This window comes from Pan paniscus, chromosome 1 (genome assembly GCF_029289425.2).
Source record: "Pan paniscus chromosome 1, NHGRI_mPanPan1-v2.0_pri, whole genome shotgun sequence".
Lineage (NCBI taxonomy): Eukaryota > Metazoa > Chordata > Mammalia > Primates > Hominidae > Pan > Pan paniscus.
In genome coordinates, this window is record NC_073249.2 from 205319350 (window position 1) to 205343935 (window position 24586).

The 24586-nt window shown below is 58.5% G+C and overlaps 1 protein-coding gene across 35 annotated transcripts in view; it reads left to right on the plus strand.

Annotated features, from left to right (window-relative positions):
• RAP1GAP (RAP1 GTPase activating protein) overlaps positions 1 to 23450 on the plus strand; it is a 70435-nt gene extending 46985 nt beyond the window's left edge. For 9 of the 35 annotated variants that reach the window (XR_004670798.3, XR_004670800.3, XR_008620689.2 and 6 more), the window contains 22 exons: positions 598 to 645; positions 1712 to 1750; positions 2193 to 2378; positions 5587 to 5690; positions 5970 to 6048; positions 6447 to 6500; positions 7567 to 7650; positions 7860 to 7960; positions 8095 to 8224; positions 9401 to 9556; positions 10027 to 10098; positions 10730 to 10816; positions 11315 to 11452; positions 13474 to 13605; positions 15754 to 16008; positions 16753 to 16862; positions 17870 to 17983; positions 20056 to 20179; positions 21170 to 21272; positions 21579 to 21713; positions 21946 to 21988; positions 22407 to 22501. Coding sequence is in view for 20 of the 35 variants with exons in the window: in XM_057299626.2 (XP_057155609.2) it covers positions 598 to 645; positions 1712 to 1750; positions 2193 to 2378; positions 5587 to 5690; positions 5970 to 6048; positions 6447 to 6500; positions 7567 to 7650; positions 7860 to 7960; positions 8095 to 8224; positions 9401 to 9556; positions 10027 to 10098; positions 10730 to 10816; positions 11315 to 11452; positions 13474 to 13605; positions 15754 to 16008; positions 16753 to 16862; positions 17870 to 17983; positions 20056 to 20179; positions 21170 to 21272; positions 21610 to 21713; positions 22407 to 22697 (2511 nt within the window). In the remaining 15 variants the exon portion in view is untranslated. Of the gene's footprint in view, positions 1 to 597; positions 646 to 1711; positions 1751 to 2192; positions 2379 to 5586; positions 5691 to 5969; positions 6049 to 6446; positions 6501 to 7566; positions 7651 to 7859; positions 7961 to 8094; positions 8225 to 9400; positions 9557 to 10026; positions 10099 to 10729; positions 10817 to 11314; positions 11453 to 13473; positions 13606 to 15753; positions 16009 to 16752; positions 16863 to 17869; positions 17984 to 20055; positions 20180 to 21169; positions 21273 to 21578; positions 21714 to 21945; positions 21989 to 22406 lie in introns of all 35 variants that reach the window. The other 26 variants (XM_034957674.3, XM_057299625.2, XM_034957681.3 and 23 more) reach the window with 23 other exon arrangements.
• The last annotated feature ends 1136 nt before the right edge of the window (positions 23451 to 24586 follow it).

Here is a 24586-nt window from a genome sequence, read left to right on the forward strand (position 1 = left end):
CCCAGGTGGAATGGAACTGGAGGAGGGGACAGATGCTGGGGGCCTGTCAGCCAGAGACTGTGCTGCAGGAGTGGGAGGTATTACCCCTCCACCCTCCACCCCACAGCCCCGTCTGCATGGGAGGTGGGCCGGGGGTGCTGGGATGGGAGTGCCTTGAATACCCTCTGATCTTCGATGCCTCCTGTTTCTCTTTCTGTCTCTCTCTCCAATGCCTCCTATTTCTCTGTCTTTCTGTCTCGTCTCTGCCTCTCCCTCCCCCTCTCTCCCTCAACACATATCTGTGTAGATAACAGCCCCCCCACCCGCCAGCTCACACACCGGCATGTGCACCTCCCCTGCCCCCACTCCCAGCGGCACGTGCGTTCCCGCAGAGTCCCCAGCCCTCCCTGAGGCTGCCAGCCTCCAGCCCCGGTCACTACCGGGACAGCCAGCCCTTCAGACAGGCCCAGGGCCCCCAGCCAGCTAGCACCCTGCCCTGGGAGTACCCCTACCTTCGCGGGCCGCCTCCTAGGGCTTTCCCCTTGCACGCCTTGGGGAGGGGAGGCAGCGCCTGGCGGCAGGCCTGGGAGGGTGTAACAGTGCTGCCTTCTCTTACAGGGAAGCAGGATGGATGAACAACGCTGCTCCTTCCCGCCGCCCCTCAAAGTAGGTGGGCCTGGCAGTCTGCCTCCCTCTCTAGGGGGTGGAGGGGGTCCGGGAAGTGCTGCCACCACTACCCATCAAGCAGGAAATCCATCCCCTTTCAGCAAGTAGTCTTACAGTGTGCCAGGTGCGGTGGGGGGGGAGGCACAGCTTCGAGCAGGGTAGACCCAGCCCCTGCCCTCTAGGAGTTCTGTGATGGGGAGAACCCCTCTCTTGCTAGAGGGCTGGGGCCTCTATTCTAGCTCCTCCTCTCGGTCTTCACTGCTGCAGACTCCCCCTGCCTCTCCAGGCGTCCCCACCCCAAACTCAAAGCCCTCCTCTCTCAAAGACAGCTGCTGCCAAATGTTTTCCCTGAAACCAGTGATGACCAGCAGTTGCAGGAAGACTCCAACTCAGGCCCTAGGAGACTTATGAGCTCCTGCTCCATGAAGCTGCTGTCTGGATGGGGAGGGAGTGATAGGGAGGCAGGCCTGGGTGCCCCCCAGCCACTGGTGAGGAGACTGACCGGAGGCAGGGGACTCAGCGAGATGAAGGGGAGGCTCTTGTTTTTGACCCACTTTTCTTAGCATGTGGTTCTTGGTGAGTTGAGATCCCAGAGACCCTAGAAGACCAGGCCTGGTGGAGTGGGCCCAGGGCTACAGGGTGAGGGTTAGAGGAGGGTGCATGGGCAGTAAGCCTGATGCTCTCTTTGGGGCAGAGGCCCTCACACCAGCAGCGTCGGTGCCACCTGGGAGCCTATGAGGAATGTACATTCTCAGACCCCGCCCAGACCGCTGCATCCAAAGCTCTAGGGTGGGGTGCAGCAATCCGTGTTAACAAGCCCTCCAGGCAGTCCAGCGGTTTCTTCTGGGGAGGCAGTGAGCCCTCCTTTCTCCAGGCAAGGAGAGCCCCAGAAGATGCCAGCACTCGGCACGCTAAGCCTGCCTCAGCCCCTGCCCATCTGTAAGAGGTGATGAGGCCAGAGCCCCATCCGCACTCTCAGCCCTGAGGCTGGCCAAGCAGAGGCCAGCTCTGGGGGCACTGGAGGATGGACAGATGGAGAGACCCTTGCCCTGTTTGTGTTTTGCAGACAGAGGAGGACTACATTCCGTACCCGAGCGTGCACGAGGTACTCAGCTAGACCCCCGCGCCCACCCTTACTCAAGCCCAGGAGGCACTTACGCAGGGCTTCTGGATACCAGGTCCTCCTCCTTAGGAGCCTGACCTGCAGGCCTTGCTGCGGGCTGGAGACTTAATTTGCAGGCCCAAGGCCTCAGAGCCCATTTGAACCCTTAGGCCTTCTGAGCCAAATGTTCCAGCCTCCTGGGCCAAGGTCATGCTCCAGCTCTACCTGCCCCCACACCCCCTGTTAGAGACTTGGGTCTCGGCGCTGTCTGGGTCTGGCTGAGGGAAAGGGCTGGAGCAGAACCCTGGGGCCCACACAGGCTCTGGCCTGTCCCCTCATACCCCTTAGCCACGACAGAAGCGGCTCCAGGTCTGAGTTGGGAGGGTGTCCTGGGGCGCCCAGTGGGGTACAGTGTGGGGTGGCTCTCAGCTGAGTCCCTCTTCAGGTCTTGGGGCGAGAAGGACCCTTCCCCCTCATCCTGCTGCCCCAGTTTGGGGGCTACTGGATTGAGGGCACCAACCACGAAATCACCAGCATCCCCGAGACAGAGCCACTGCAGTCGCCCACAACCAAGGTGAAGCTCGAGTGCAACCCCACAGCCCGCATCTACCGGAAGCACTTTCTCGGCAAGGTGAGTGGCCGGCTGGTGCAGCGGGGCTGGCTGGGGTGGGTCATAGTTCAGCCCCATTCGAGGTGGGCCTGGGAGGGAGCAGAACCCACGGGCCAGGGCTGGGTGACAGTCCTAGAGCCCTGAGTGAATGTGCTCCCACCACACACACTCCCAGTCCCCAGGGAACATGCATGGCAGAATCACTTGTTCATTCAACATTGATTGCAAAGGCAGCATTATGGCGTGGTGGTTCATGGCAGAGACTCTACCAGGGCTTGAATCCTGGCTCTGCCACCCACTACACAGGACATCGGGCAAATCGCTTAACTTCTCTGTGCCTCATTTCCTAATCTGTGAAAATGGTGGTTGGTGGTAATGATACCCACCTCCTGAGGTTGCTGTGAGGCTTCAGTGAGCTGATATCTGTAAGGTCTTTACAGTGGTGTCTGGGACAAAGTAAGTGCTCAGTCAGGGGTGGCAAATAATGAGCACTAGCTGTGTGCCTGGCCCTGTTCTAGGCACCAGGTATACAGCAGCCAACACAATAGACCCAGGCCCTCCCTTTGGGCAGCTTGGAGTTAGGAGAACAGTAATGTCATGGGTTGATGCAGCCCCAGCCCCACCACCAGCACAGAGCAGGGACCCTGCCCAGCAACAACTTGTCAGAGTGTTGTGGGAGCCAAGGGGAGGTCCCATGCCGGGAATGTGTGTGTCAGGTTGCAGGCTGGGTGCTGTCTCTTCGTCAGCATAGAGCCAAAATGGAGAAGTGTGTCGTGGGCTCTGGAGCCTCGTGGCACATGTGGGAATCTTGGCTCTTCCATTAACTGTTTGTGTGACCTTGGGCAAGTTATTTAACTTTCCTCATCGGTGAAAACAGGGATAATAAAAGTACACGCAAAGCTTCTAGAACCACACCTGGCACATGGTAAATACTCAGTTAATGTTAGCTGTTTTCATGTCTTCATAATTACTTGGTGATATCAGGATTATTCTGTTTTTGCAGAAGAGGAAACCGAAGCTCAGATAGGTAAATGATTTAGTCAAGGTCACACGATGACTAAGCCTGGGAATTGAACCAGCTTTGGCTGACCTTCCATTAAGGTGCATGGGAGAGATCATGCTCCTAGTCATTGTATATATGTGTGTGTGTGTGTGTGTGTGTGTGTGTGTGTGTGTGTGTGTTGGGAAGAGGAGGTGACTCCTTGGGGGTTGGGAAGATGTGTGACCTCAGTCTGGGCCCGGCCATTGGCCTAACTCTGGGAGACACCGGTGCTAACCAATGGAGTTAGGGGAGGATCCATTGTGACTGGGACTAAACCAGCAAGCCCAGGTTCAGGAGCCTTTGCCTGGGAACAAACCCAGAACCCAGCATGGAATTCCACTTCCCAGCTGAGCCCTAGAGGTGGAGCGAGACCTGCATCCTAGGCACCTGCTGTCCAGAGGTTCCCAGCTGGGTCTGGCAGGTGGTAGGATCTGAGGGTACTGTATATGCCAAACACATGGTTGGCACTCAGAAAAGTTTGTTGAAAGAGTGACAAGTGACAGATGAAGGTAGGAACAGATGAAGGTAGTGGACCTCGAGTGCAGCAGGCTCTGAAGAAGTGCAGACTGGAGGGTCAGAAGAGGCGGCTGGGCGCCGTGGCTTATACCTGTAATCCCAGCACTTTGGGAGGCCGAGGTGGGCAGATCACTTGAGGTCAGAAGTTCAAGACCAGCCTGAGCAACATGGCAGAACCCCATCTCTAACAAAAATACAAAAATTAGCCAGGTGTGGTGCTGGGCGCCTGTAATCCCAGCTACTCGGGAGGCTGAGGCAGGAGAATCGCTTGAACCTGGGAGGTGGAGATTGCAGTGAGCTGAGATGGTGCCACTGTACTCCAGCCTGGGCGACAGAGCAAGACTCCATCTCAAAAAAAAAAGAAGAGGCTTCATGTCCAGGATCAGATTAGCAGTAATGAGGGAGAAGCCCCAGGGCTGGCAGAATGGCAGGGCCCCTTCCTGACTCCAGGTGGGGTAATGGGGGAAGCAGCCAGGTGCTCAGGCACTGGGCCCTATCCTGGCAGAGAGGGGAGGTTAGGATGACTTTGGGCGTTGACTTCCTGGGACCCTGAGCCCGCTCTCCCACTGTGTCCCGGGGGCTCCTCTGGGCTTGGGGGTGTCCAAGGAAACTCCCCACTCTCTGGACTTCCCTGCCAGGGGCCTCCTTATCAAGTGCCTGCCACTCCCTCTCTGCTGGATGATGTCAAGCATTTGGGGGTTTCTGCTACTCTGTGCCCAGGCAGAGCTGGGGGACTCTGCCCCAGGTCCATTGAGAATGCCCCTGAGCTGCAGATTCGTGGGGCACATTCACTGGCCCCTGCCTCTATCTGCTCCTGGCCTCTGAGCACAGGTGTTCATGTTTGAACAGGATTTACTTCTAGGATGATTCCTGGGGTGGGTGTGGCCGGGCAGCCAGCTCCACTCCCAGAACTTGGGCTAGGGCTGGGGCTGAGGTTGGCAGGGGGAGCCCGGGGCCAGGCTGGGTGGTGTCTCCCTGAACTTCCAGCCCTCGGCTTTGGGACTTCCCCACCCGGAGGTGCCAGCCCTGGGCTCCTCTCTGGGGGTGCCATCCCTGCCTCAGCCACCCCTGATACTCCCCAGGGTGTCTTCCCAACCCTGTGCCCTCTCCTCCAGGTGAGACAGGAGGGTGGAAACCTGCCTGGCCAGCCACCCTGTGTGTTGTGAGATGTTTCGCTTCCTGTTTCTCACGGGCCCTGGCTTCAGGGGCCACAGAGTCACAGGTTGGGCAATCAGCTTTTGCTCATTGAGCACCTGCTGGGTGCCCAGCCCTGAGAAGGACCAGGGCTGAAGACAGGCATGCAGGTCCGAATATGGTCCAGACTCAATGAACACCCAGAGATCCGGCGTTACTACCCACCTTCACTGAACTGAGCCAAGCACTTCATCCCTTTCAGTCCTGGCTGCCACCAAAGTACAGGGTTCCCTCCTATTTGGCAGACTAGGAAAGTGAGGCACAGAGAGGCCAAGTGACCTCCTCAGGCTGCCCAGCTGGTCAGTGGCAGAGTGGGGCTTTGAGTGCAGGTCTGTCTGATGTGGGGTCTGCTATCAGCCGTGACACCTGCTATCGGCGAAGGACCTGCATCTGGGAGTGGGTTGGCTTTCTGGCCTCGTTTCCAAAAGCCCCATGCTCAGCCTCACCCACTCCCCTGGCCCCCACCTCCCACTGCAGGAGCATTTCAATTACTACTCACTGGACACTGCCCTCGGCCACCTTGTCTTCTCACTCAAGTACGATGTCATCGGGGACCAAGAGCACCTGCGGCTGCTGCTCAGGTGAGGGTGGTGGGGGAGTCCCGAAATGGCAGGAAGGGCTGAGGTCTTACAATCTCAGAGCCCATCTCATTTGACCCACTCTCTTCATCAAGGCCCATAGAGGGGCAGGGATTTGCTTGAGGTTGCACAGCAAGTTAGTACCCGAGTCAGCCTGACACCCATCATCACCTCTGGTCCTCGCTGTGGTCCACCCCCTTCTGGCCTTACTTTGTGGGGGGTGGTGTTCCCATTTTCCTGTCCTGCTGCCCAGGCCTTCATCGTGTGACTTTCTCTTCTCAGGACCAAGTGCCGGACATACCATGATGTCATCCCCATCTCCTGCCTCACCGAGTTCCCTAATGTTGTCCAGATGGCAAAGGTGAGGTCTCTGCTCCCCTGAGCTTCCCGGGCTGGCTCCGCAGATGGGCACCTGTGGGGCTTCAGCTTGCCTTGGCGCGTCCCCTTCAGCTGTAGGCCCTAGCCCTGGCCTGCCGCCCTATCCTGAGGCTGTCTCTCACTTGTTCCCATCGTGTCTTGGGCTGCCACGTGTTCTCCTAGGCCCCCGTCCCCTGCCTGTGTGCTTTTGGTTTTCTCTATAGCACCTTCAGATCTCAGGGGACCTCCGTTCCCTGAGCAACAGTGAACCCCGAGTCCTGCTTTAGCCTTGGCCATTCCCAGCATGGCTCCTCCCCAGACCTTGACCAGGGAGGCCCAGGCAGCCCCATCCTCTCCTCCCTGGCCCCACACCTCACACCCCTCCCTTATCTCCTCCTGCAGTTGGTGTGTGAAGACGTCAACGTGGATCGGTTCTATCCTGTGCTCTACCCCAAGGTATGGCTGGATCTGGGCACAGCTCACTGAGGGTGGGTGAGTAACTGGAAGACTGAGCATTTATTAAGCACCTTCTGTGTGCCAGATACTTTCCCAAGGTTCTCTCATTTAATCCTCACAATAACCCTGTGAAGTCCACAATTTGCAGAAGAGGAGCCACCGAAAGGGCCTGTGCCTTCCCCCAGGGTGCACAGCAGATAGGAGGGCCTGCGTTTAAGCCTCGGTTTGTCTGCCTTCGAGGCTGGCCTCACATCTGGAACCTCTGTGATGTTTGGGGACCCTCCTGAGAGCAAGCTGTGCCATAGTCCTCCCCTGGAACGGGTGTCTTTTCTACCGGCCTTGCCTTTTTATCCCAGAGGAGACCTATAGAGAGAGAATAGCCCTGGCACTTCCTGCTCGGATGCTGGGAGCTGGGCTCTAGGCACTGTGACAGTGTGGGGATAGGGGCACGGGCTTCTGCCTTGGATGAGCCAGGGGCACCTCCTGGAAGAGGACAGACAGGTAAACCCTTGGGTCCCTGACTGAATTCTGGAGCAGTGTGAGGTGGTGTGGTCCAGGAAAGGTATCCTGAAGGGGCTTCAGAAATCAGGGCCCCCCTCCTGCTTATGGGAGAGGAAACTGAGGCCTAAGGTGAGGAGGAGAACTTGCTCAATGCCCACAGCAAATTGGTGGGACGTGTCCTGTTCTGGGAGGATGATGTGGGTTTACAGAGGAGCCGAGGAGTGAGTTGGGAGTTAGAGTGGAGTAGGGGTGGGCTTGGCATGGCAGGACCGGGGCTCACAGAAAAACTCAGGAGCGATGAACTTAAGCTTTGGAATCCAACAGACCTGGGGTCAAATCCCAAGCCTGCATGTGCTTGCAAGCCATTGACCCTAGGTGAGTCACTTAAGGTCTCTGAACCTGAGTTTCAGAGGGGACAGCTGGACTGTCTCCCTCCCAGGCTTGTTCTGAGAATCACATGACGTGACGTGTGTAGAGCGCCTGGCTCAGTGCTTGGCACGGGGGAAGAGCACGTCGAATGGCAGCTTGCACACGCAGCCTTTTCACCCGGCGTCCTCTCCTGCAGGCTTCCCGGCTCATCGTCACCTTTGACGAGCATGTCATCAGCAATAACTTCAAGTTTGGCGTCATTTATCAGAAGCTTGGGCAGGTGTGCTCACCTCCTCCCTGCCGCCCCTCCCCACCTGGCCCCATATCTGGAGCCTCACACCTTTTCCAGGGCAGCACACCGGCCAAGGGACTCAGGAGCCCAGGGGCTGCCAGAGGTCCTCCCTCCGGCCCTCTCTGGGTCCAAGTAGGGACAGAAGGCAGGGCCTTCTCAGGAACTCCAGCTCAATGACCTTGGCCCCTCATCCCCAGACCTCCGAGGAAGAACTCTTCAGCACCAATGAGGAAAGTCCCGCCTTCGTGGAGTTCCTTGAATTTCTTGGCCAGAAGGTCAAACTGCAGGACTTTAAGGGGTGAGTATTAGGGTGGGCTGAGCAGAGTGTAATCTGACTTGTGCTCCTGGGCAGGGAGGGAGCCCCTGTCCTGGCCCCATGGAGGCCTGGCCGGGGCTGGAGACTGAGGCGTGGCCTGGGGGGCCCGGGGGCAGGTTCCGAGGAGGCCTGGACGTGACCCACGGGCAGACGGGGACCGAATCTGTGTACTGCAACTTCCGCAACAAGGAGATCATGTTTCACGTGTCCACCAAGCTGCCATACACAGAAGGGGACGCCCAGCAGGTAGCCTGGGCACCCCCACCTGCCTCCCGTCTTCCACCTGTCCTCCCCCTCCACCTGTCTGTTCAGCCTCCATCACGCCAGGCTCAGCGCTGGGCCCTGGGATGGAGATGGAAATGATCAGCGCCCCCACTTGTGGGCTCTCGTTGGGTCAGGGGAGACAGAAAGCCTTGGTTTCTACAGTCAGAATGGCACCCACTTCCTAGGTGAGCATAAATGCGTGGGTGCATAGAGGGACTAGAACAGTGCCTAGTACATTGCAAGAGTTCAGCAGATCTGAGCTGGTGTTTTATGGGGAGTGGAGAGCATCATGGGGTCATGTGGGGACATGTAGTCTTGGCAGAGGTGGGAGTCAGGAAAAGCTTTCAAGAGAAAGTGACTTTTAGTCTGTGAAGGAGCTGGGAGAAGGAAGGGAAATGTTCCAGGTGGCGAGAACAGCTTCTGCAAAGGCCTGGACTCGAGGACATGCAAGGCATGTGCCAGGAACTGAACTCAGAAGCGTGTCCCCTTGTCCTGAGCCTCCTACAGGGCTATCTGCCTTCCCAGTCAGGTCCCCAGCCCAGGGGGATAAAAGGAAATGTGAGAAAAATGGAAATAGCTATTCCTTATTTTCAGTGTCTTTAACTTTCGTTTACTAAGGGTCTGTGTTCATTTTAGCAACATGAATGTATACCAAGTTGAGCTTGTTTATTCAATTGGGGGCCATGTTTGGGGCATTGAGATAGGAGAAGGGCTGAGAGGTAGGGTCTGGGGACCAAGAGACCTGGGCTCGAGTCCCCAAGCTCATTATAGCTCATTATAGCACCTTCCAAGTCACTTCTCTCGGCCTTGATATCATCATCTGCCACAGCATCCCAAGAAAACTAAAATAATTTTTCTTGGTAATTTCAATAGATATCCAGGTACAAGTGGGTTTTGGTTACATGGATGAATTGAATAGTGGTGAGGTCTGGGATATTAGTGTACCCTCATCACCTAAAGAGTGTACGTTGTTCCAAACAGGCCATTTTTCAACTAAAATAGTTTTAAGACAAGTTTTTTTGCTACATTATTTTGGGGAAAGCAAATCCTTAGATGTGCCCTCTGACTACCCCAAACCCTCCTAAACCCCCGTGGGCACCCCTCTCCCCCGTGGGCCCCCTCTGGCCAGACCATGAAGGCCCGTGGCTTTGTGCTCAGTTGCAGCGGAAGCGGCACATCGGGAACGACATCGTGGCTGTGGTCTTCCAGGATGAGAACACTCCTTTCGTGCCCGACATGATCGCGTCCAACTTCCTGCATGCCTACGTAGTGGTGCAGGCTGAGGGCGGGGGCCCTGATGGCCCCCTCTACAAGGTGGGCGCTCTTGGAGCCTCCCAGGGGCGTCAGCAAGGGCCCTGACTGCAGCTCTGCCCTCCCTGGGATGCCCCTCTGAGCCTCACTTTTTCCAGCTATAACGGGGGGACCATGGAAGGCTTCAATGGTGCACTGTTCACACCACACCCCCTGTCTTCCCCAAAGCTCACCCCCTCAGAGAGGACAGTTTCCCTCCTCTGCCTCCTGGCCTGGTATCACTGTCCACCTCCCGTAGCCTCCTCTGCCTTCACCATCCTGATGATTCCTAAGGCCCCTACCCATCTCCACCACTAAAATTCAGGGCAAAAGATAGAGGGCAGAAATCTCTGGAAGAAAGATTCATCCAGCCCACAGTCACTGGGTCTCCCCGACCAAGGGGCAGTCCAGGGAGGCAAAGTAGGGGTTTCTGGCTGGGTGGGGCAGAGCAGACCCCAGGCTCCACAGGAACGGACAGCTGCCCTCCCTTCCAGGTCTCTGTCACTGCAAGAGATGATGTGCCCTTCTTTGGACCCCCCCTCCCGGACCCCGCTGTGTTCAGGAAGGTGAGGGGCACCCCCCCAGTCATGAGCAGAGCAGGACAAATGGGTGGGGGCCTGGGGGGTGCATACACATTCTGCCTTATGAGGTCCCAAAGTCTCGTATGCCAGGGCAGCTGGGCTCCCCTAACTGCAACCGGGGCCTGGCTTTTCCGTTCATCTTGAAAACACCTTTTTTTTTTTCACAAGGTCACAGGATAAACTACACAATTGTTTTACACTTTCCATAGTAGACTGGCCTTTCGTCATTTCTGTTCTCTTTCTGACAGTTCCAGTCTCTTCTTTCTTCTAAAATGTTTGGGGAGGGGCACACTTCAAGCCTGGGCTTCAGCTCTGTACAAAGCGTGTTCTGCTACCCTAGACTGAAGCAGTAGGTTGAGACCCCAACCCAGACCCTAACATCTGTGGAGTTTGCTCTCCCGAGGGCGTGGGCAGCCATGAAGGGCACTGGGGCCCCTTGAAGGTACCTGGGGAGCTAAGCCCAGGGAGATACCCTTTTGGGAGTGAAGAGGGTGACCCCAGGCCCCAGCAGAGCATGGTTCAGGAGCTGCAGCCTCTGCCTCATTGGGGTTCCGACCCTTGTTTATGTGTCATCTCAACTTCCCTTTCTTATCTCCTCCACACTGGGGGTTTCCAGGGGCCTGAGTTCCAGGAATTTTTGCTGACAAAGCTGATCAATGCTGAATATGCCTGCTACAAGGCAGAGAAGTTTGCCAAACTGGAGGTGAGGATGGGCTGTGAGGGCTGGGTGACCCTCTTCTCACCTTCCAACCTATAACTTCAGCCCTGTCCCTGGGAAGGGAAAAGCCATGTTCAGACCTTGGCCTTAGCGGGGACACCTGGGGCTGGATGGATTGATGGACGAGTAGGAGGTCGGGGAGAGGAAGCCGGAGGGATACTGAGGATTTCCCAGGAGATGCTGGGAGGCGGTTAGGCTGACAGGGACGCCTTGGGACCTGTCAGGTGGGGGGTGGACCTGGGGGGTGGGGACATGAAGCCAGATCTTGAAGGGGCTTTGAGGGGCCCTTCATATGAGGGTCCCTGGGGGATGCTTGAGCTGTGGAGTGGCCTGGGGGAAGGCGGTGCAGGAGCCTTCCGCCCTCCCCACTCCCCACTCATTCAGAGAAGGTGGCCCGTGCCTCAGAAGGTGGCCAGGATTTGAACTGTGGGCCGAAGGGCTGATCCTTGGGGTCCCTCCTGACGGCCTGGGCCTGGCCCACAGGAGCGGACGCGGGCCGCCCTCCTGGAGACGCTCTATGAGGAACTACACATCCACAGCCAGTCCATGATGGGCTTGGGCGGCGACGAGGACAAGATGGAGAATGGCAGTGGGGGCGGCGGCTTCTTTGAGTCTTTCAAGGTGAAGGGCCCCAGGTCTAACTGGCCGGGGAGCAGGGATGTGGCTAGGGCGGAATCCCAGGCTGAGGCTGATAGACTGATGGACACGGCGTGGGGGTGGAGTCTGGCAGAAGGGGCGTGGCTGAGGGGGTGGAGTCCCGGACTGGGGGATTGACACAGCATGGGGAGTGCGGCAAGAGGCCGTTCGCACTGGAGTCTGAGAGGGGGCGTAGCTGGGGCGAAGTCCCAGACTGGGGCTGATTGACATGGTGTGGAGGTGTGGCTAGAGGCCGCTCGCCTGCGTGTAGAGTCTGGGATGGGACGTGGCTGGGGGTGGAGTCAGGGGCCGGGGCTAATGGACATGGCGTGGGGGTGTGGCTAGAGGAGGCTCTAGTCTGGGATGAGGGCGGGGCTCGAAGTGGACTTGGGCTTTAGAATGGGCTTACACTTGGGGACATAGTCTGCCTTGGGTAGAGTTTGAAGGAGCAGCATGTAAGGTGGGGCCCTGGCTTGGGGAGGAGTAACTGTTGGAGGTGGGGCCTAGGTGGGGAATTCACCTGGGAATTCTGCTGAAGGGTGGAGGATTCTGGGAGACAGCAAGGGCTGCTGGTACAAAGGCTGCTAGGTCAGCAGGAAGAGAAGAGAGGAAGAGGCTCTGTCTTGACTGAGGGAAAGAAATAGAGTTCTCAGAAGAGGTGTGTGAACCATGATCATTGGAGAGGGACTTGGCCTGTGTGACCTACCCTGCCTGTCCCTGGTTTAGCTTAGCATTAAGAGCACGGACACTTCAAATTTCAGCTCTGTTACTTACCAGCTTGGGCATTCTGTGAGCATCAGTTTCTTTATCTGTTGAGTAGAGTAATGGCAACTTGCCTCATACAGTTATTGTTATCTCTAAAAGAGTTAGGTTAGTGCAATACAAGTTTAAAAGCAAAATGCAAAACCTTGCCTGTCTGCCTCAGCAACTGTTGTCTGAAATGAGAAGTGTGGGGAGTGGAGTAGTTCCTGGACAGGGTCTGGACTCACTCAGGCCACAGGGCCCCAGGTGGTAGCCTTTTTGCCACCATCTCCTCCACCCACAGGAGGATAACTGCCCATCCTCCAGCTTCCCGGCCGGCTGGGCACACCTCACCCTCAACCCAGGGCAGGTCACACAGCTGGAGCTATGGGTTGGAATAAGGGAATTAGCCCAGCTGCCCAGGCCTGCCCAGGAACTGAGGTAAACAGATCATCTTTGAGAAAGAGGCTTGGGGACTGGAGACAGGACAGGTGGGGTCAATATGGATCTAGGGTGTCTCCTTTGAGGAGGGCTCCGATGGTCCCACATCTGGTAGGTGCTGGACGGTGGACCTAGATTAGGTCAAAGAATTTCTCAGAAGCAGCGGAGTCCAGAGTTGAGGGCATGGGTCCTGGCATGCCGGGCTCACCCCTGCCTCAGTTCCATCGTGTATGAAATGGGCATGATTGCTAGTCCCCATCTTGCAGGGGGATCCAGTAACAGAGTGATTGTAAAGCGCTGGTCCCATAGCAAGCATTTGGTATAGATTGGTCTGAAAAAAACAAGGAAAGAGGGTGGGAGGGAAGAAAAGAAAGAAGGCAGGAGAGCTCTAAGAGGCCCTAACAGGAATGAAACTCAGGTGTCAAGAGGGCTCTCTGTGCACACTTTTGGCCATGACCCAGTGTCTTCTGCAGTCCTTACGCAGCCACATGAGGACACTCAGCACAGAGCAGCCTGTGTGTCCCAGAGAGTGAGAGAAGTGAAGTGGTGTCCCCAAGGCCACCCGGCAAGTTGGTGGCAGAGCCAATACCTGAGCTACCCTTAGGCCCCATATGTACCTGCTTCTCATGTGACGCACAGGGAAATTGAGGCCTGGCCCCACCTCCCTCTGTTGCCCTGCTGGCCACATGCCCAGGGGAAGGGATTTCCAGGGCTCACCCAGAGTGGCATTGCTGGGGAGAGACCAGATGCCTGGGCTCCTGGGTTTCCCCAAGGGGACGGCCCTTAGGAATCCTGTGCCTCCTCCACTGCCACCCCCTTCACAGCGGGTCATCCGGAGCCGCAGCCAGTCCATGGATGCCATGGGGCTGAGCAACAAGAAGCCCAACACTGTGTCCACCAGCCACAGCGGGAGCTTCGCGCCCAACAACCCCGACCTGGCCAAGGCGGCTGGAATAGTGAGTGCCCTCCCCCTCCCCAGGCCCCTGCCCCTCCCTGGGGGGCCCTCAGCTCTCCTCTGCCTCCTGAGGCCTGACTCCAACTCTCTCTGTTGCCCTGCTGCCCACATGCCCATCCTAGGCTCTGGATTTGGTCTAGCCACTACTTTCCATGGGAGGGGGATGAAGTGCCCAGGCCAGGACACTGCGGTGCTGACAGCTTGCAGCCTGCAGCCCCTTCCCAAGCTCCTTGGCCCTCCCCTCCTCCTGGCCCTTTATGCATTGAGGTGTGACTTTCTGCAGGTCAGCCCTGGGACAGCCTCTGTGTCTCATTCCTTATTGAGTATCTATCTGTTTGCTGGGGACTGGGCTGCTGTGTGGGCACCTACTGTCAAGCCTTGGGTTTCTGGGAGCACCTACTGTGTGTTGGGCTGTGGGCACCCACTGTGTGTCAGGCTGTGGGTACCCACTGTGTGTCAGGCTGTGGGTACCCACTGTGTGTCAGGCCCTGGGCTGCTGTGTGGACATGCACTCTGTGAGCATCTACTGTGGGCCTGGCCCTGAGTACCTGTGAGCACCCACTGTGTGTCAGGTCCTGGGCTGCTGTGTGGGCATCAACTCTGTGAGCGCCTACTGTGTGCGCAGCCCTGGGCTGCTGTGTGAGAACCTACTGTGTGTCAGAAAATGGACTGCTATGTGAGCACATCGTGTGTGATAAGCCCTAGATGTCAGTGAACACCTACTGTGTGTCAGGAAGTGAGCTGTTGTGTGGGTACTTTCTCTGTGAGCACCTCCTACTGTGTGTCCGCAGCAGCCAGGGCCTCTGTGGTGTGGCTGCCTATTGTGTGTCGGGAATCTGGCTTCTGTGTGAGCATCTCCAGAGGGAGCACCTCCTGTGTGATCACTGACTGTTGTCCAGGTTCTGGGATTCTGCTGCTCACACTCAGGAGTGCTGGGCACATGGATGAATACGGCCTATGGCTGTGGGCCTCACTGCTGTCCACTGCCTAGTGGCCACCCCAGGACACTGCACCCACTGCTGTGCTCCCCACCCATCCATCCAGCCACCCATCCATCCACCCACCCATCCATCCATCCACCCACCCATCCACCCATCTAGCTATCCACCCACCCACCCATCCACCCACCTACCCATCTACCCATCCACCCACCCACCCACTCATCCATCCACCCACCCATCCACCCACCCATCCACCCACCCATCCATCCATCCATCCATCTCTATCCATCCCTCCATCTCCATCCATCCATCCACCCACCCACCGATCCATCCATCCATCCATCCTTTATTGACTGTCTACTGCATGCCAAGCCCTGCGCTCAGTGCTGTGAGGCTATGTCACGTGGCAGGAGGGAATTCCCCGACCTCTGCTGTCCAGCAGTCACCAAGCACACTGTCATGCGAGGAGCAGGCCCAACCTCCCCCAACCCAGTTTTATCAACCACTCCCTTCCTCTCCACCAGAGTGACCCAGCCTCCTGTGGGTGGCCGAGAGGGGCCCCAGGGACAGGACCAGGCCAGCAGCACCCACCATGGCAGTAACCGGACCCATTTCTGTTTTGTTTTTGCACAACTCTCCCTCTCTCTGTGTTTCCTCTCATTCTACTCTCTCTCCTTGTTTTTTTGTTCCCTCCTCCCTTCCCTTTCCCTGTCCTGTGGCCTCTCTGCCCTTTGGCTCTCTGTTTCTCCTTCCTTCTTGCACCTGTCTTTTTTGCTCCCTCTCCTCCTTCCCTTCTCCGCTCTTCTCACCCTCGCTTTTTCCTTTCGGCCTTCCCCTGGCTTCCTTCTCTGTCTCTGACCCTCCCTGGGCCTGTCTCTGTGTCCTTGCGTCCCTGTCTCTCTGGATTTCCCTCTGTGCCCATCTGGTGTGCCCTCGCTGGCTCACGCGTGTCCCTGTCTCCGGGTAACTGTCTGTCTGTCCATCTCTCCCCTGTCTCCCTTGTCCTCTGTCTCTCCTTGTGCTTCTCGCCTTCCCTTCCCCGGCCCTATCTCTCCCATTGCCTCCTGCACCATTCTCTTCCTTTTTCTGTCTGTCTTCCTCCTTTCCCTGCCTCTCCTCCTCTCTGTGTCTCCCTCCCACCATCTCTCTCGCTCTCTGACTCTCTCTCTGTCTCTCTCTCTCTGCCCCCGCCCTCTGCTGCTTGCCAGTCATTGCTTATTCCTGGGAAAAGTGCGAGTAGATTCGGACGCCGGGGCAGTGCCATAGGCATAGGAACCGTGGAAGAGGTTGTCGTCCGCGGGGCCGCCGGCTCTGGAGGCTGCCTGCACGCGCTGTTCTCTGCTCGCTCTCAGGACGGAGGCCATATTGGGGACGTTGCCCCTCTGCCCCCGGGACAGGCCCCAGGGCGTGCGGGATGGAGTGGCGGCAGCTCCGATGGCACTCAGCACCTGCTTTGGGGCCTGGTACCTGTGCCAGAGCCAGTGCCCCTCACCAGGGGCTTCTGGCCCTGCCTTGGCCCCTGGGACCCTGGCCCAGTCCCTGCCAGGATCCGGTACCCAAAGGCCCTACACCCAGCCGCACGTCCCCCAATATCGCCGGTCTGCATGGAGCGCCATCCCTCTCCTCTGCCCTGACTCCTCCTCCCCGCCACGAAGTGACCTGGGGTCCTACCCCTTCCTGCCTCCAGAGAAGCTGGGGGCGGGCTTCTGGGGCCTGGGGCATCCCAGCACAGTGTGTGGGAAGCTGGGGGAGTCTTCCAGCTGCTGGGCCAGAACCTCCCCCAGCCAATTTGGAGGTTCCGGGGAGGGGCCCTAGCTGGCACGGGGTGGGACTTGGGTTGCTACACTGCCCTCTGACCACTGCCCTTAGGCTGCAGATCCCACAGAGCCCTGGGGGACGGGGAGCAGTAGCCATTCTGAGGACTTGGCCTCCTCCCACCCTAGCCCCCTCAGGACACTGTCCTAATCCTGGGCCAGTATTGACGTGCAGTCCTGCCGTGTGAGCTCGGGAGAGCCCCTTGCCCTCCTGGGGACTGTTTCCCTTTCGTAAACTGGGAGGCTGTCTCTGGGGATGGATATCTTCTCTCGTTCTTTCTTGCTCATCAACTCTGCTTCAGGGCCTGGGGCAGCAGGGTCCCCAGAGGGGATGTGGGGGGGGCACTGGGGCTCCCAGGTAAGGTGGCACTGAGTTGGGGCCTCTCCCCACAGTCACTGATTGTCCCTGGGAAGAGTCCCACGAGGAAGAAGTCAGGCCCGTTCGGCTCCCGCCGCAGCAGCGCCATTGGCATCGAGAACATACAGGAGGTGCAGGAGAAGAGGTGGGTGAGTGGGGGACAGTGCCCCATTCCCCTGCACCCCCATCCCTGAGCCCCATTCGGTGGCAAAGCAAAGCAGGCAGAAGGGAGTGCCCGCCCCTCTGCCTCTCCATCCCCACTAGTGACAGCTGTGTGGTCAAGTCCCTGCTACATGTCGGGCACCAGGGCCAGCACGTCACCTAACGTGCCACATGCAGATCAAGAAGCGGTAGGTCAGAGGGGTCAAGGGGCTTGCCCAGGTCACACAGCCAGTGATGGGCAGAGCTAGGATCTGAGCCCTGATCTGTCTAGGGCCAGCATCCGTGCTCTTCCCACGGCCCCAGCGCATGTGGGAGGGCCTAGTGCTGGTTTTCAGGGTGGCCACAGATGGGCCTGGGGGGGTCCATGAGTGTGGGCAGCATGAGGGCAGTGAGCCCAGGCCAGCAGCAGGGCTGCCCCCGGACATCAGAGGCTAGCTCCCGGCTGCCTCCCCAGTACTAACCATGTGTGACCTTGGGCGAGTCACTGACCTCCTCTGAGCCTTACTGTCCCAACCTGGAAAAGGGACAAGAACACAACCCATGGCATGGGGCTGCTGTGGGGACTCAGGGCACTGCGTGTGAGGCCAGGGCCAGGTCCCCTGAGAGGGCTCCAGGAGGGGAGTGGGCATTGTCCTTGCTGCTGCCAGAGCTCCGCGTGCTGTGAGTCCTGGGTTCAGGTCTTGGCACTGCCACATCCTAGCTGTGCGTCCCTGGGCAGGTTCCTTATCCATAATGGGACAGCTATACCTGCTCTTGTGGAGAGGACCTGGGAGGAGTCCCATCCTGTCCCGTATAGCCCCATCAGTGCCAACCCCATCACTGGCCAGGCTAGCCAGGGAGCCCACAAGACTGCTCCAGGGCTGGCCCTGAGTATAGGGGCGTGGATATGAGGCAGGAGGCACCGTGACTCCCCTCACCGCCTGGGCCTCACGCTACCCCTGATGCCAGGCCTGGTGCTGAATCCCCCCGCTGCCCCCGTGTGCCCCGCAGGGAGAGCCCTCCGGCTGGTCAGAAGACCCCAGACAGCGGGCACGTCTCACAGGAGCCCAAGTCGGAGAACTCATCCACTCAGAGCTCCCCAGAGATGCCCACGACCAAGAACAGGTTGGGGCTCAGGGCACGTGGGGCTTGGGGGCTTGGGAGTGGTGAACCGTCCTTCCCCTCCCCTGCCTGGGCCCGGAACAGCACAGGAGCCTTGACTGTGCCACAGCAGGGTGTCAGGGGGACCTGGGCATTCTCTGGAGCCCTCCTTTGACATACACCCAGCGAGCACTTTGTGCACGCCCAGCCCCGCGCCCGGCTCTGGAGCACAGAGGTGCCCTGCGCATAGGTCCCCGCCTCACGGCCGCAGGTCCATCAGAACGTGGCCTCATAAGCTGTTGCCAGATCATGGTGATAGGAGGAACCCGAAGCAGGGTTAGGGGGATGAAGAAGGACTGGGGGCAGAGGTGTTTTAGATGGGTCCTCAGGGGAGACACCTCCATGGGGTGACATTTGAATTGGGAACTGAACCAGCCCTGCTAGGACTGGCATGGCAGAGGAGCTCGGCCAGTGCAGAGGCCTGGGGCACACTCCAGGGACAGAAAGAAGGGTGGCTGGCAGTGGTGACGTATGCCTGGAGTCCACCTACCTGGGAGGCTGAAGCAGGAGGATGATTTTAGCCCAGGAGTTGGAGGCTGCAGTGAGCTATGATCATGCCTGTGAATAGCCACTGCACTCTAGCCTGGACATCATAGCAAGACTCCATCACTTAAAAAAAAAAAAGAGTATCTGAGGGGCTGGGCCTGGACAGACATTGTGACATTGTGCTGGGTGGTGGCGGGAAGGAGGTTGGAGAGGTGGGCAGACGCTGGCTTATAGCTTAGCAAGCTGTACAAGAGCTTTGACTTTTTTTTTTTTTTTTTTTGAGACAGAGTCTTGCTCTGTCTCCCAGGCTGGAGTGCAGTGGCACGATCTCGGCTCACTGCAAGCTCCACCTCCCGGGTTCACGCCATTCTCCTGCCTCAGCCCCCCAAGTAGCTGGGACTACAGGTGCCCGCCACCATGCCCATCTAATTTTTGTATTTTTAGTAGATACGGGGTTTCACCGTGTTAGCCAGGATGGTCTTGATCTCCTGACCTCGTGATCCGCCCGCCTCAGCCTCCCAAAGTGCTGGGATTACAGGCGTGAGCCACCGCGCCCAGCCTAAGAGCTTTGACTTTTATCCTAAGTGTGACAGGGAACCTTGGGAGGATTTTAATTACGAGGGCAATGCTTTAAGAAGCTGACTGCGGTTGCTGTACAGAGAAGAGGCTGGAGTGGGGTGGGATGGAAGCAGAGAGGCCAGTGAGGAAACTGTCCCTGCATTTGGTGTCCATTGGCTGAGCTGCCTCTGTGTTGGGCTCTGTGGGAATCAAGAGGACTCAGCCCAGGCTAAAGAGCCGGGTAGGTGAACAGAGAGGCAGGAAAGGGTGGCAGGGACTGGGGAGACGCAGTATGCAGGAGCCAGAGTGGGGAGGGTCATTCTCACCTTGGGAGGAGGAATCAGGGAAGGACTCCAGGAGCGAGAGCCCTAGGCTGATTTTTTAAAGGCACATTTGCTTTTCGGGATTTGAGAGGACTGAGACTCCAGGCAGGAGGCACGGAGGCCCTGAGCATGAAAACCTTGTGGGGTTAAGAGAGTAGACTGTGGAGTTGCCTGGACCTCAACCCCTGCCCTCCTACCTGTGCTGAGTGACCCTGGGCTGTGTGCCTGTCCCCTCTGTGCCTGGTGTCGTCTCATCTGGAAGATGGGTATAATAATCATAGCGATAAGATAATTCGGGTAAAGGCACGTAGAGCAGTGCCCGGCGCAGAGTGAACGTGCACCCGATGATGTTAGTGTCGCTAACCGCTGCTGTTTTTGAACACCATGCCAAGGATATTGTGCTTTACCTGGGGAAATGGGAGGCCAGGAGAGGGTTTTGAGCAGGGGAGGGACATGGTCAGATTTATGGATTAGGAAGGACAGTGGGGGTAGGAGGAGGCTGCAGGGGGAGTCTGGGGGGCTCAGAGGCCCAAGGATCTGTAAGGGGTCCTCAAAGGTGCTTGGCTGCTACCAGCTGGGCCTCCCGGGTTGGGGAGGGCAAGGGAGTGAGGGCCTGGCCCAGGAGGGGCTCGGGGTGGACACCGGCTAATGGGGCACTGTCTGTGGCAGAGCGGAGACCGCAGCGCAGAGAGCAGAGGCGCTCAAGGACTTCTCCCGCTCCTCGTCCAGTGCCAGCAGCTTCGCCAGTGTGGTGGAGGAGACGGAGGGTGTGGACGGAGAGGACACAGGCCTGGTGAGAGGCTCAGGGGGTCAGGGGCCCCACAGGAGCTTGGAAGGGGGCTCTTTGGTCCCTGGAGATGCCCTGAGTAGAACCACGAGCCTGGGCATGGCTGAGATGTGATCAGGGGACCCGGCCCAAAGGAGCAGTGCAGACGAACCCTCCCCTGCTCAGAAGCTTTCCACGGCTCCCCAGCACTGTCCACAGGAAGCTCAGTCTCTGGAGCTCTTGGAGATCTGGTCACTCCCTTCCTCTCTAGTCTCCTCTCTTACCACTTCAGACATTCTGTACTCCGTTGCAGTCCCCCAAGCCTCCCAGGCTCACTGCACCCCTGGCCCTTTGCACATGTGCCATCTCTTCTGTCTGGAACACTCTTCCTGCCGCCTCCTCCTTTCTTTGCCAGGCTGGGTCTGACTCATCCTTTTTGACTGAGTCTCACACACCTCCTCCTGAAAGCCTTCCCTGATTTCCTAATCTCGGGGTAGGTTAGGAAGCCCCTTTACGTTCTCACAGTCCTCGGGCTTTGCCCGGAACACCCTTTATCATTCTTCATTCTGCAAACCATCAGTGGGCCCCTGTTCCTTGCCAAGCGCTGCCCCAGATACAACAGATGCAGCTGGGAACAGCGCAGACCCAGGCCCTGCCCGCTGGGGCACAGAGTCTAGAATTGCAATGGTCTCTTCACAGCCTGCCTTGCCTCCCAGATATCAGGCTCCTGAGGGCAGGGCCCATGCCTGATTTATGTCAGTGGCAAGCCCTGGAGAACATCAGTGAATGTTTGTTGAGTGAGTGAGTGGCAGTGGGTGGCGTGTGCCTGGGTCTGTGCCTGCCCTGACTCTGCCCTCCTGTGGTCTCCCTGGGGCAGACATGGCTAGGCCCGTCCTCCTCGCAGGGGGTGCGGGTGGGGGGTTGTGGAATGCAGTGAGGGAGAGGGGCTGGGAGGGAGCCCTAGCCAGTGCCAAGGGCATGGGCTAACCTCCCTCCCTCTTTCCACCCCCTCCCCAGGAAAGCGTGTCGTCCTCAGGAACACCCCACAAGCGGGACTCCTTCATCTATAGCACGTGGCTGGAGGACAGTGTCAGCACCACTAGTGGGGGCAGCTCCCCAGGTACCAGGACAGGGCAGCTTCCCCACAAAGCAGGGCTACCTTGGGGTAGGAGGGGGACAGGGCTGGGCACCAGTTCCCATGCCCCATGCAGTGGGTACGTGATGTGACTGCCCCTGACTTGGAGGACAGCAGGCAGGTCATTGTCCAGCCTAGGGTGGCTGAGTGGATTGGAGGGCTGGTTTCTTCCGGAAGGGTCTCGGAGGATAATGGGGGATGGCAAGGAAGAAAGTTAAGGGTGGGGTTGGAGCGCACTGGTGCCGACCGCCCACCTATGCCCCCGTCTCCCTGGTGCCTCCCCGCGGCCAGTGAGGTGGCTCCCTCCTGCCCCCCTCCCCAGGCCCCTCTCGATCACCCCACCCAGACGCCGGCAAGTTGGGGGACCCTGCGTGTCCCGAGATCAAGATCCAGCTGGAAGCATCTGAGCAGCACATGCCCCAGCTGGTACGTGCAGCCTCCTGGGGCTGGTGCTGAGGGAGCCCCACCCGGGAGGGGATGAGCTGGCGGGGAGGCTGGGAGCTGAGGCTGGACCAAGAGGTCCCCCTAGGCCCCCCTAGGCCAGGAGGGGTGGGGCTTGCCCGGCCTGGACACAGCCAGTGACTTTGTGTACCTGTGTCTCCCGCCCCGTTGCTTCTCCCGTCTTGCCACCTGCCTCACCACCACTGTCTGTCTGCAGGGCTGTTAGCCGGGCCACCCCCTCTGAAGGTGAAACTGAGCAGGTTAGACCCAGCCCCTCAGCTTGTGTTTGGTGGGAGAGGGTGGGGGTGTGTAGAGGGCTGAGCTGATTCCTCCCTGTTCTGTCACCTCTCTGGGGTGGGAGCTATGTATCTGGGTTTGAGCCCCCTGGTCCTCAGTTGCTGGGTGACTTGGGCAGGCCACGGCCCCTCCCCGTGACCTCTGCCCTTGCATTGTTGGAGGATTTGATGGGAGTGTGAAAGGGACTTGGCAGTTGCCAGGTGGGGAGAAGTTTCAGGGGTTCCCAATGGGATGGAAAGACCTGGAGCCTGGAATTCCAAGGGTGGGCCCCTCCCAGGGTGGGGTTCTCTGAGGCAGGGACTTGGCAGAGTTGGGGCACACTGGTGCCAGCCACCCACCATGCCATGTTTCATGGTGTCTCCATCCCCCTTTGCCCTGCAGATGAGGCCACAGAAGCACAAGGGGAAGGTGCCGTGTCAAGCCCAGGCAGACGAGACCTCTGCCCTGAAGACCAACACCAGCCCGTGGGCTGCCCCCTGCCTCCCCACCCTCCCCATGGCCCACCCATCTGGGCTGTCTCTGCAGGGCAGAGCTGTCCAGACCTGGGATCAGGGAAGCTGCTGGCATCGTCCTCACCCCCAGCCTGGGGGTCTGGGCTGGGGCAGGGATTGCTCAGTGGAAGCAGGACTGGGGGTCTGGCTTGCCCCCTCCCTAGGCCTCCATCACCCCTGAGCATCCCTCTGGACTCAGAGGGAACAAGGTGGGAGAGAGAGTTTGAGACAGCTCCATGTGGAGAGCTTAGCCCCTGGAGGCAGCACAAGGAAGATGTGATATGTGGGGGAGTGAGCACTGGGTTGGGAGCCAGGTCCTGGTTTCCAATTTGGGTTCTGCTGTGTGACTCTGGGCAAGTCACTCTCCCTCTCTGGGCATGTCTGCTACAAATGGACAAGATTATTTCAGAGGTCAGTGAAGACTGTGATTACATGCACCTGCCCTAGAAGGTGGGATTTTCTTCCCAGGGACCTCCCATCACCCTACCCTGCTTCTTGAGGTCCCTGGAGCCCCAGATGGGCTGAGGGGCAGGGAGCTGGCTGTGCCCAGTATGCCTCCTGGACCCTCCAGTTCTGCCACAGGTCTGCCGATGCCCTGTCCACTGCCTACACATGACAGACAAGTAACCCCCTCATGGGGGATGGGGACCTACCTGGCTCCTCAGCCAGCACCCAGCTTAACCCCTGCCATCCCATGCTGGGCCCTCCAGGCCAAGAGTCTCAGCTGGCCGAGAGTCCAGGCCTTGCCTCCCCCGACCGCCATGGAGGGGGCAGCCCGGCACAGCTGCTGGGAGCCCTTGTGTGTCTGGTCACACTTTTTAGGCGCCACGCCAAAGGCCAGCCTCCTGGCCCCAATACCCATTTTGGAAGCCCCTGTGGCCGTGTGGATGTCGGTAACAGTTGTATAAAATAAATTCTATTTATCGCTATTGTACCCAGAGTTGGGCCTGGCTTTGTGTGAACCGTGGCCAGATTGACCCCAGACAGATGTCCAGGGATGTCAAGGTGGCAGGGAGCAAGCCTGTCCCCATCAGAGCTGCTGGGCCTGGGGACACCTCCAAAGCTAAGCCACCAGCTCTGTGAGCACCGCCCGTGGTTTCCTCCCCGGGGTACTGTCCTTCCCTGCATCCTGGGCCCCTTCCCCACTGCAGGAAGAACATGGCTGTGCTGTCAGGCAGACCTAGGTTTGAGTCCTGGGACCGTCTCTTGTTAGCTGGGTGGGTGGCATTGAGAAACTTACTAGCTTCCGTGAGCCTCAGTGTTTCCTTTTGTAAAATAGGAGTGGTAGTGTTTCTCCCAAGGGTTTGTTGTGAGGATTCAATGAGCTGGTGCGTATCAAACATACAGCACAGTGTCTGGCACACATTAGGTGCTCAATTAATTACTTCCTTCTCCCTGTTCTCATATTCAGTGAATCCCCTGATATGGCCACAAGGGGGCGCCAAGGGATCACTTACAGGACCCGATGGGGCCCCAGGAGATGGGGATGAGTCCAAGTCCCTCTACCAGGATCTCACAGCTGGGACAGTAGGACGAAGGGTGATGAGGGGCAGCCGGGGACAGGAGAGGTGCGCACAAGCAGGGCCTGGGGAGAGAGGCGTCAGGGAAAGTCCCTGGAGTTGCTCCCCGTTCCTGAGAAGGCCTAGGGAGGAGGGACCCTGCAGGAGGGGGTCTCGAGTAAAGGGCGGGGAGGCAGAGCACCCCTGGAACCAGGAAGGTGGCAGCCAGCTCTGAATGGTGGGAAGGTGACAATGGAGGGGACAGGGAGATGGGCAGGGATGAGGCCAGAGGCAATGTGGCCTTGAACTCCCGACGGAGAGGCCAGGGCTCTGCGCCAAGGGCAGGGGGAGCCCCAGGCAGGAGCAGTAGTTGCTGGTGGAGGCTGCACCAGTGGAGGGAGGAGGGGACCAACGAGGTTGTTGCTGGGGTAAGAGGGTGGCCAGGAGGATGCTGAGAAGGACACCAGATGGGCCTGAGCAGGGGGACCAAGCGCCTGATGGGCTGTGGGACTAAGGGGGGAATCGGGAGGCTCCCGGGGGTACAGGCTGGGTGTTGGGTGAATGAGGGGAC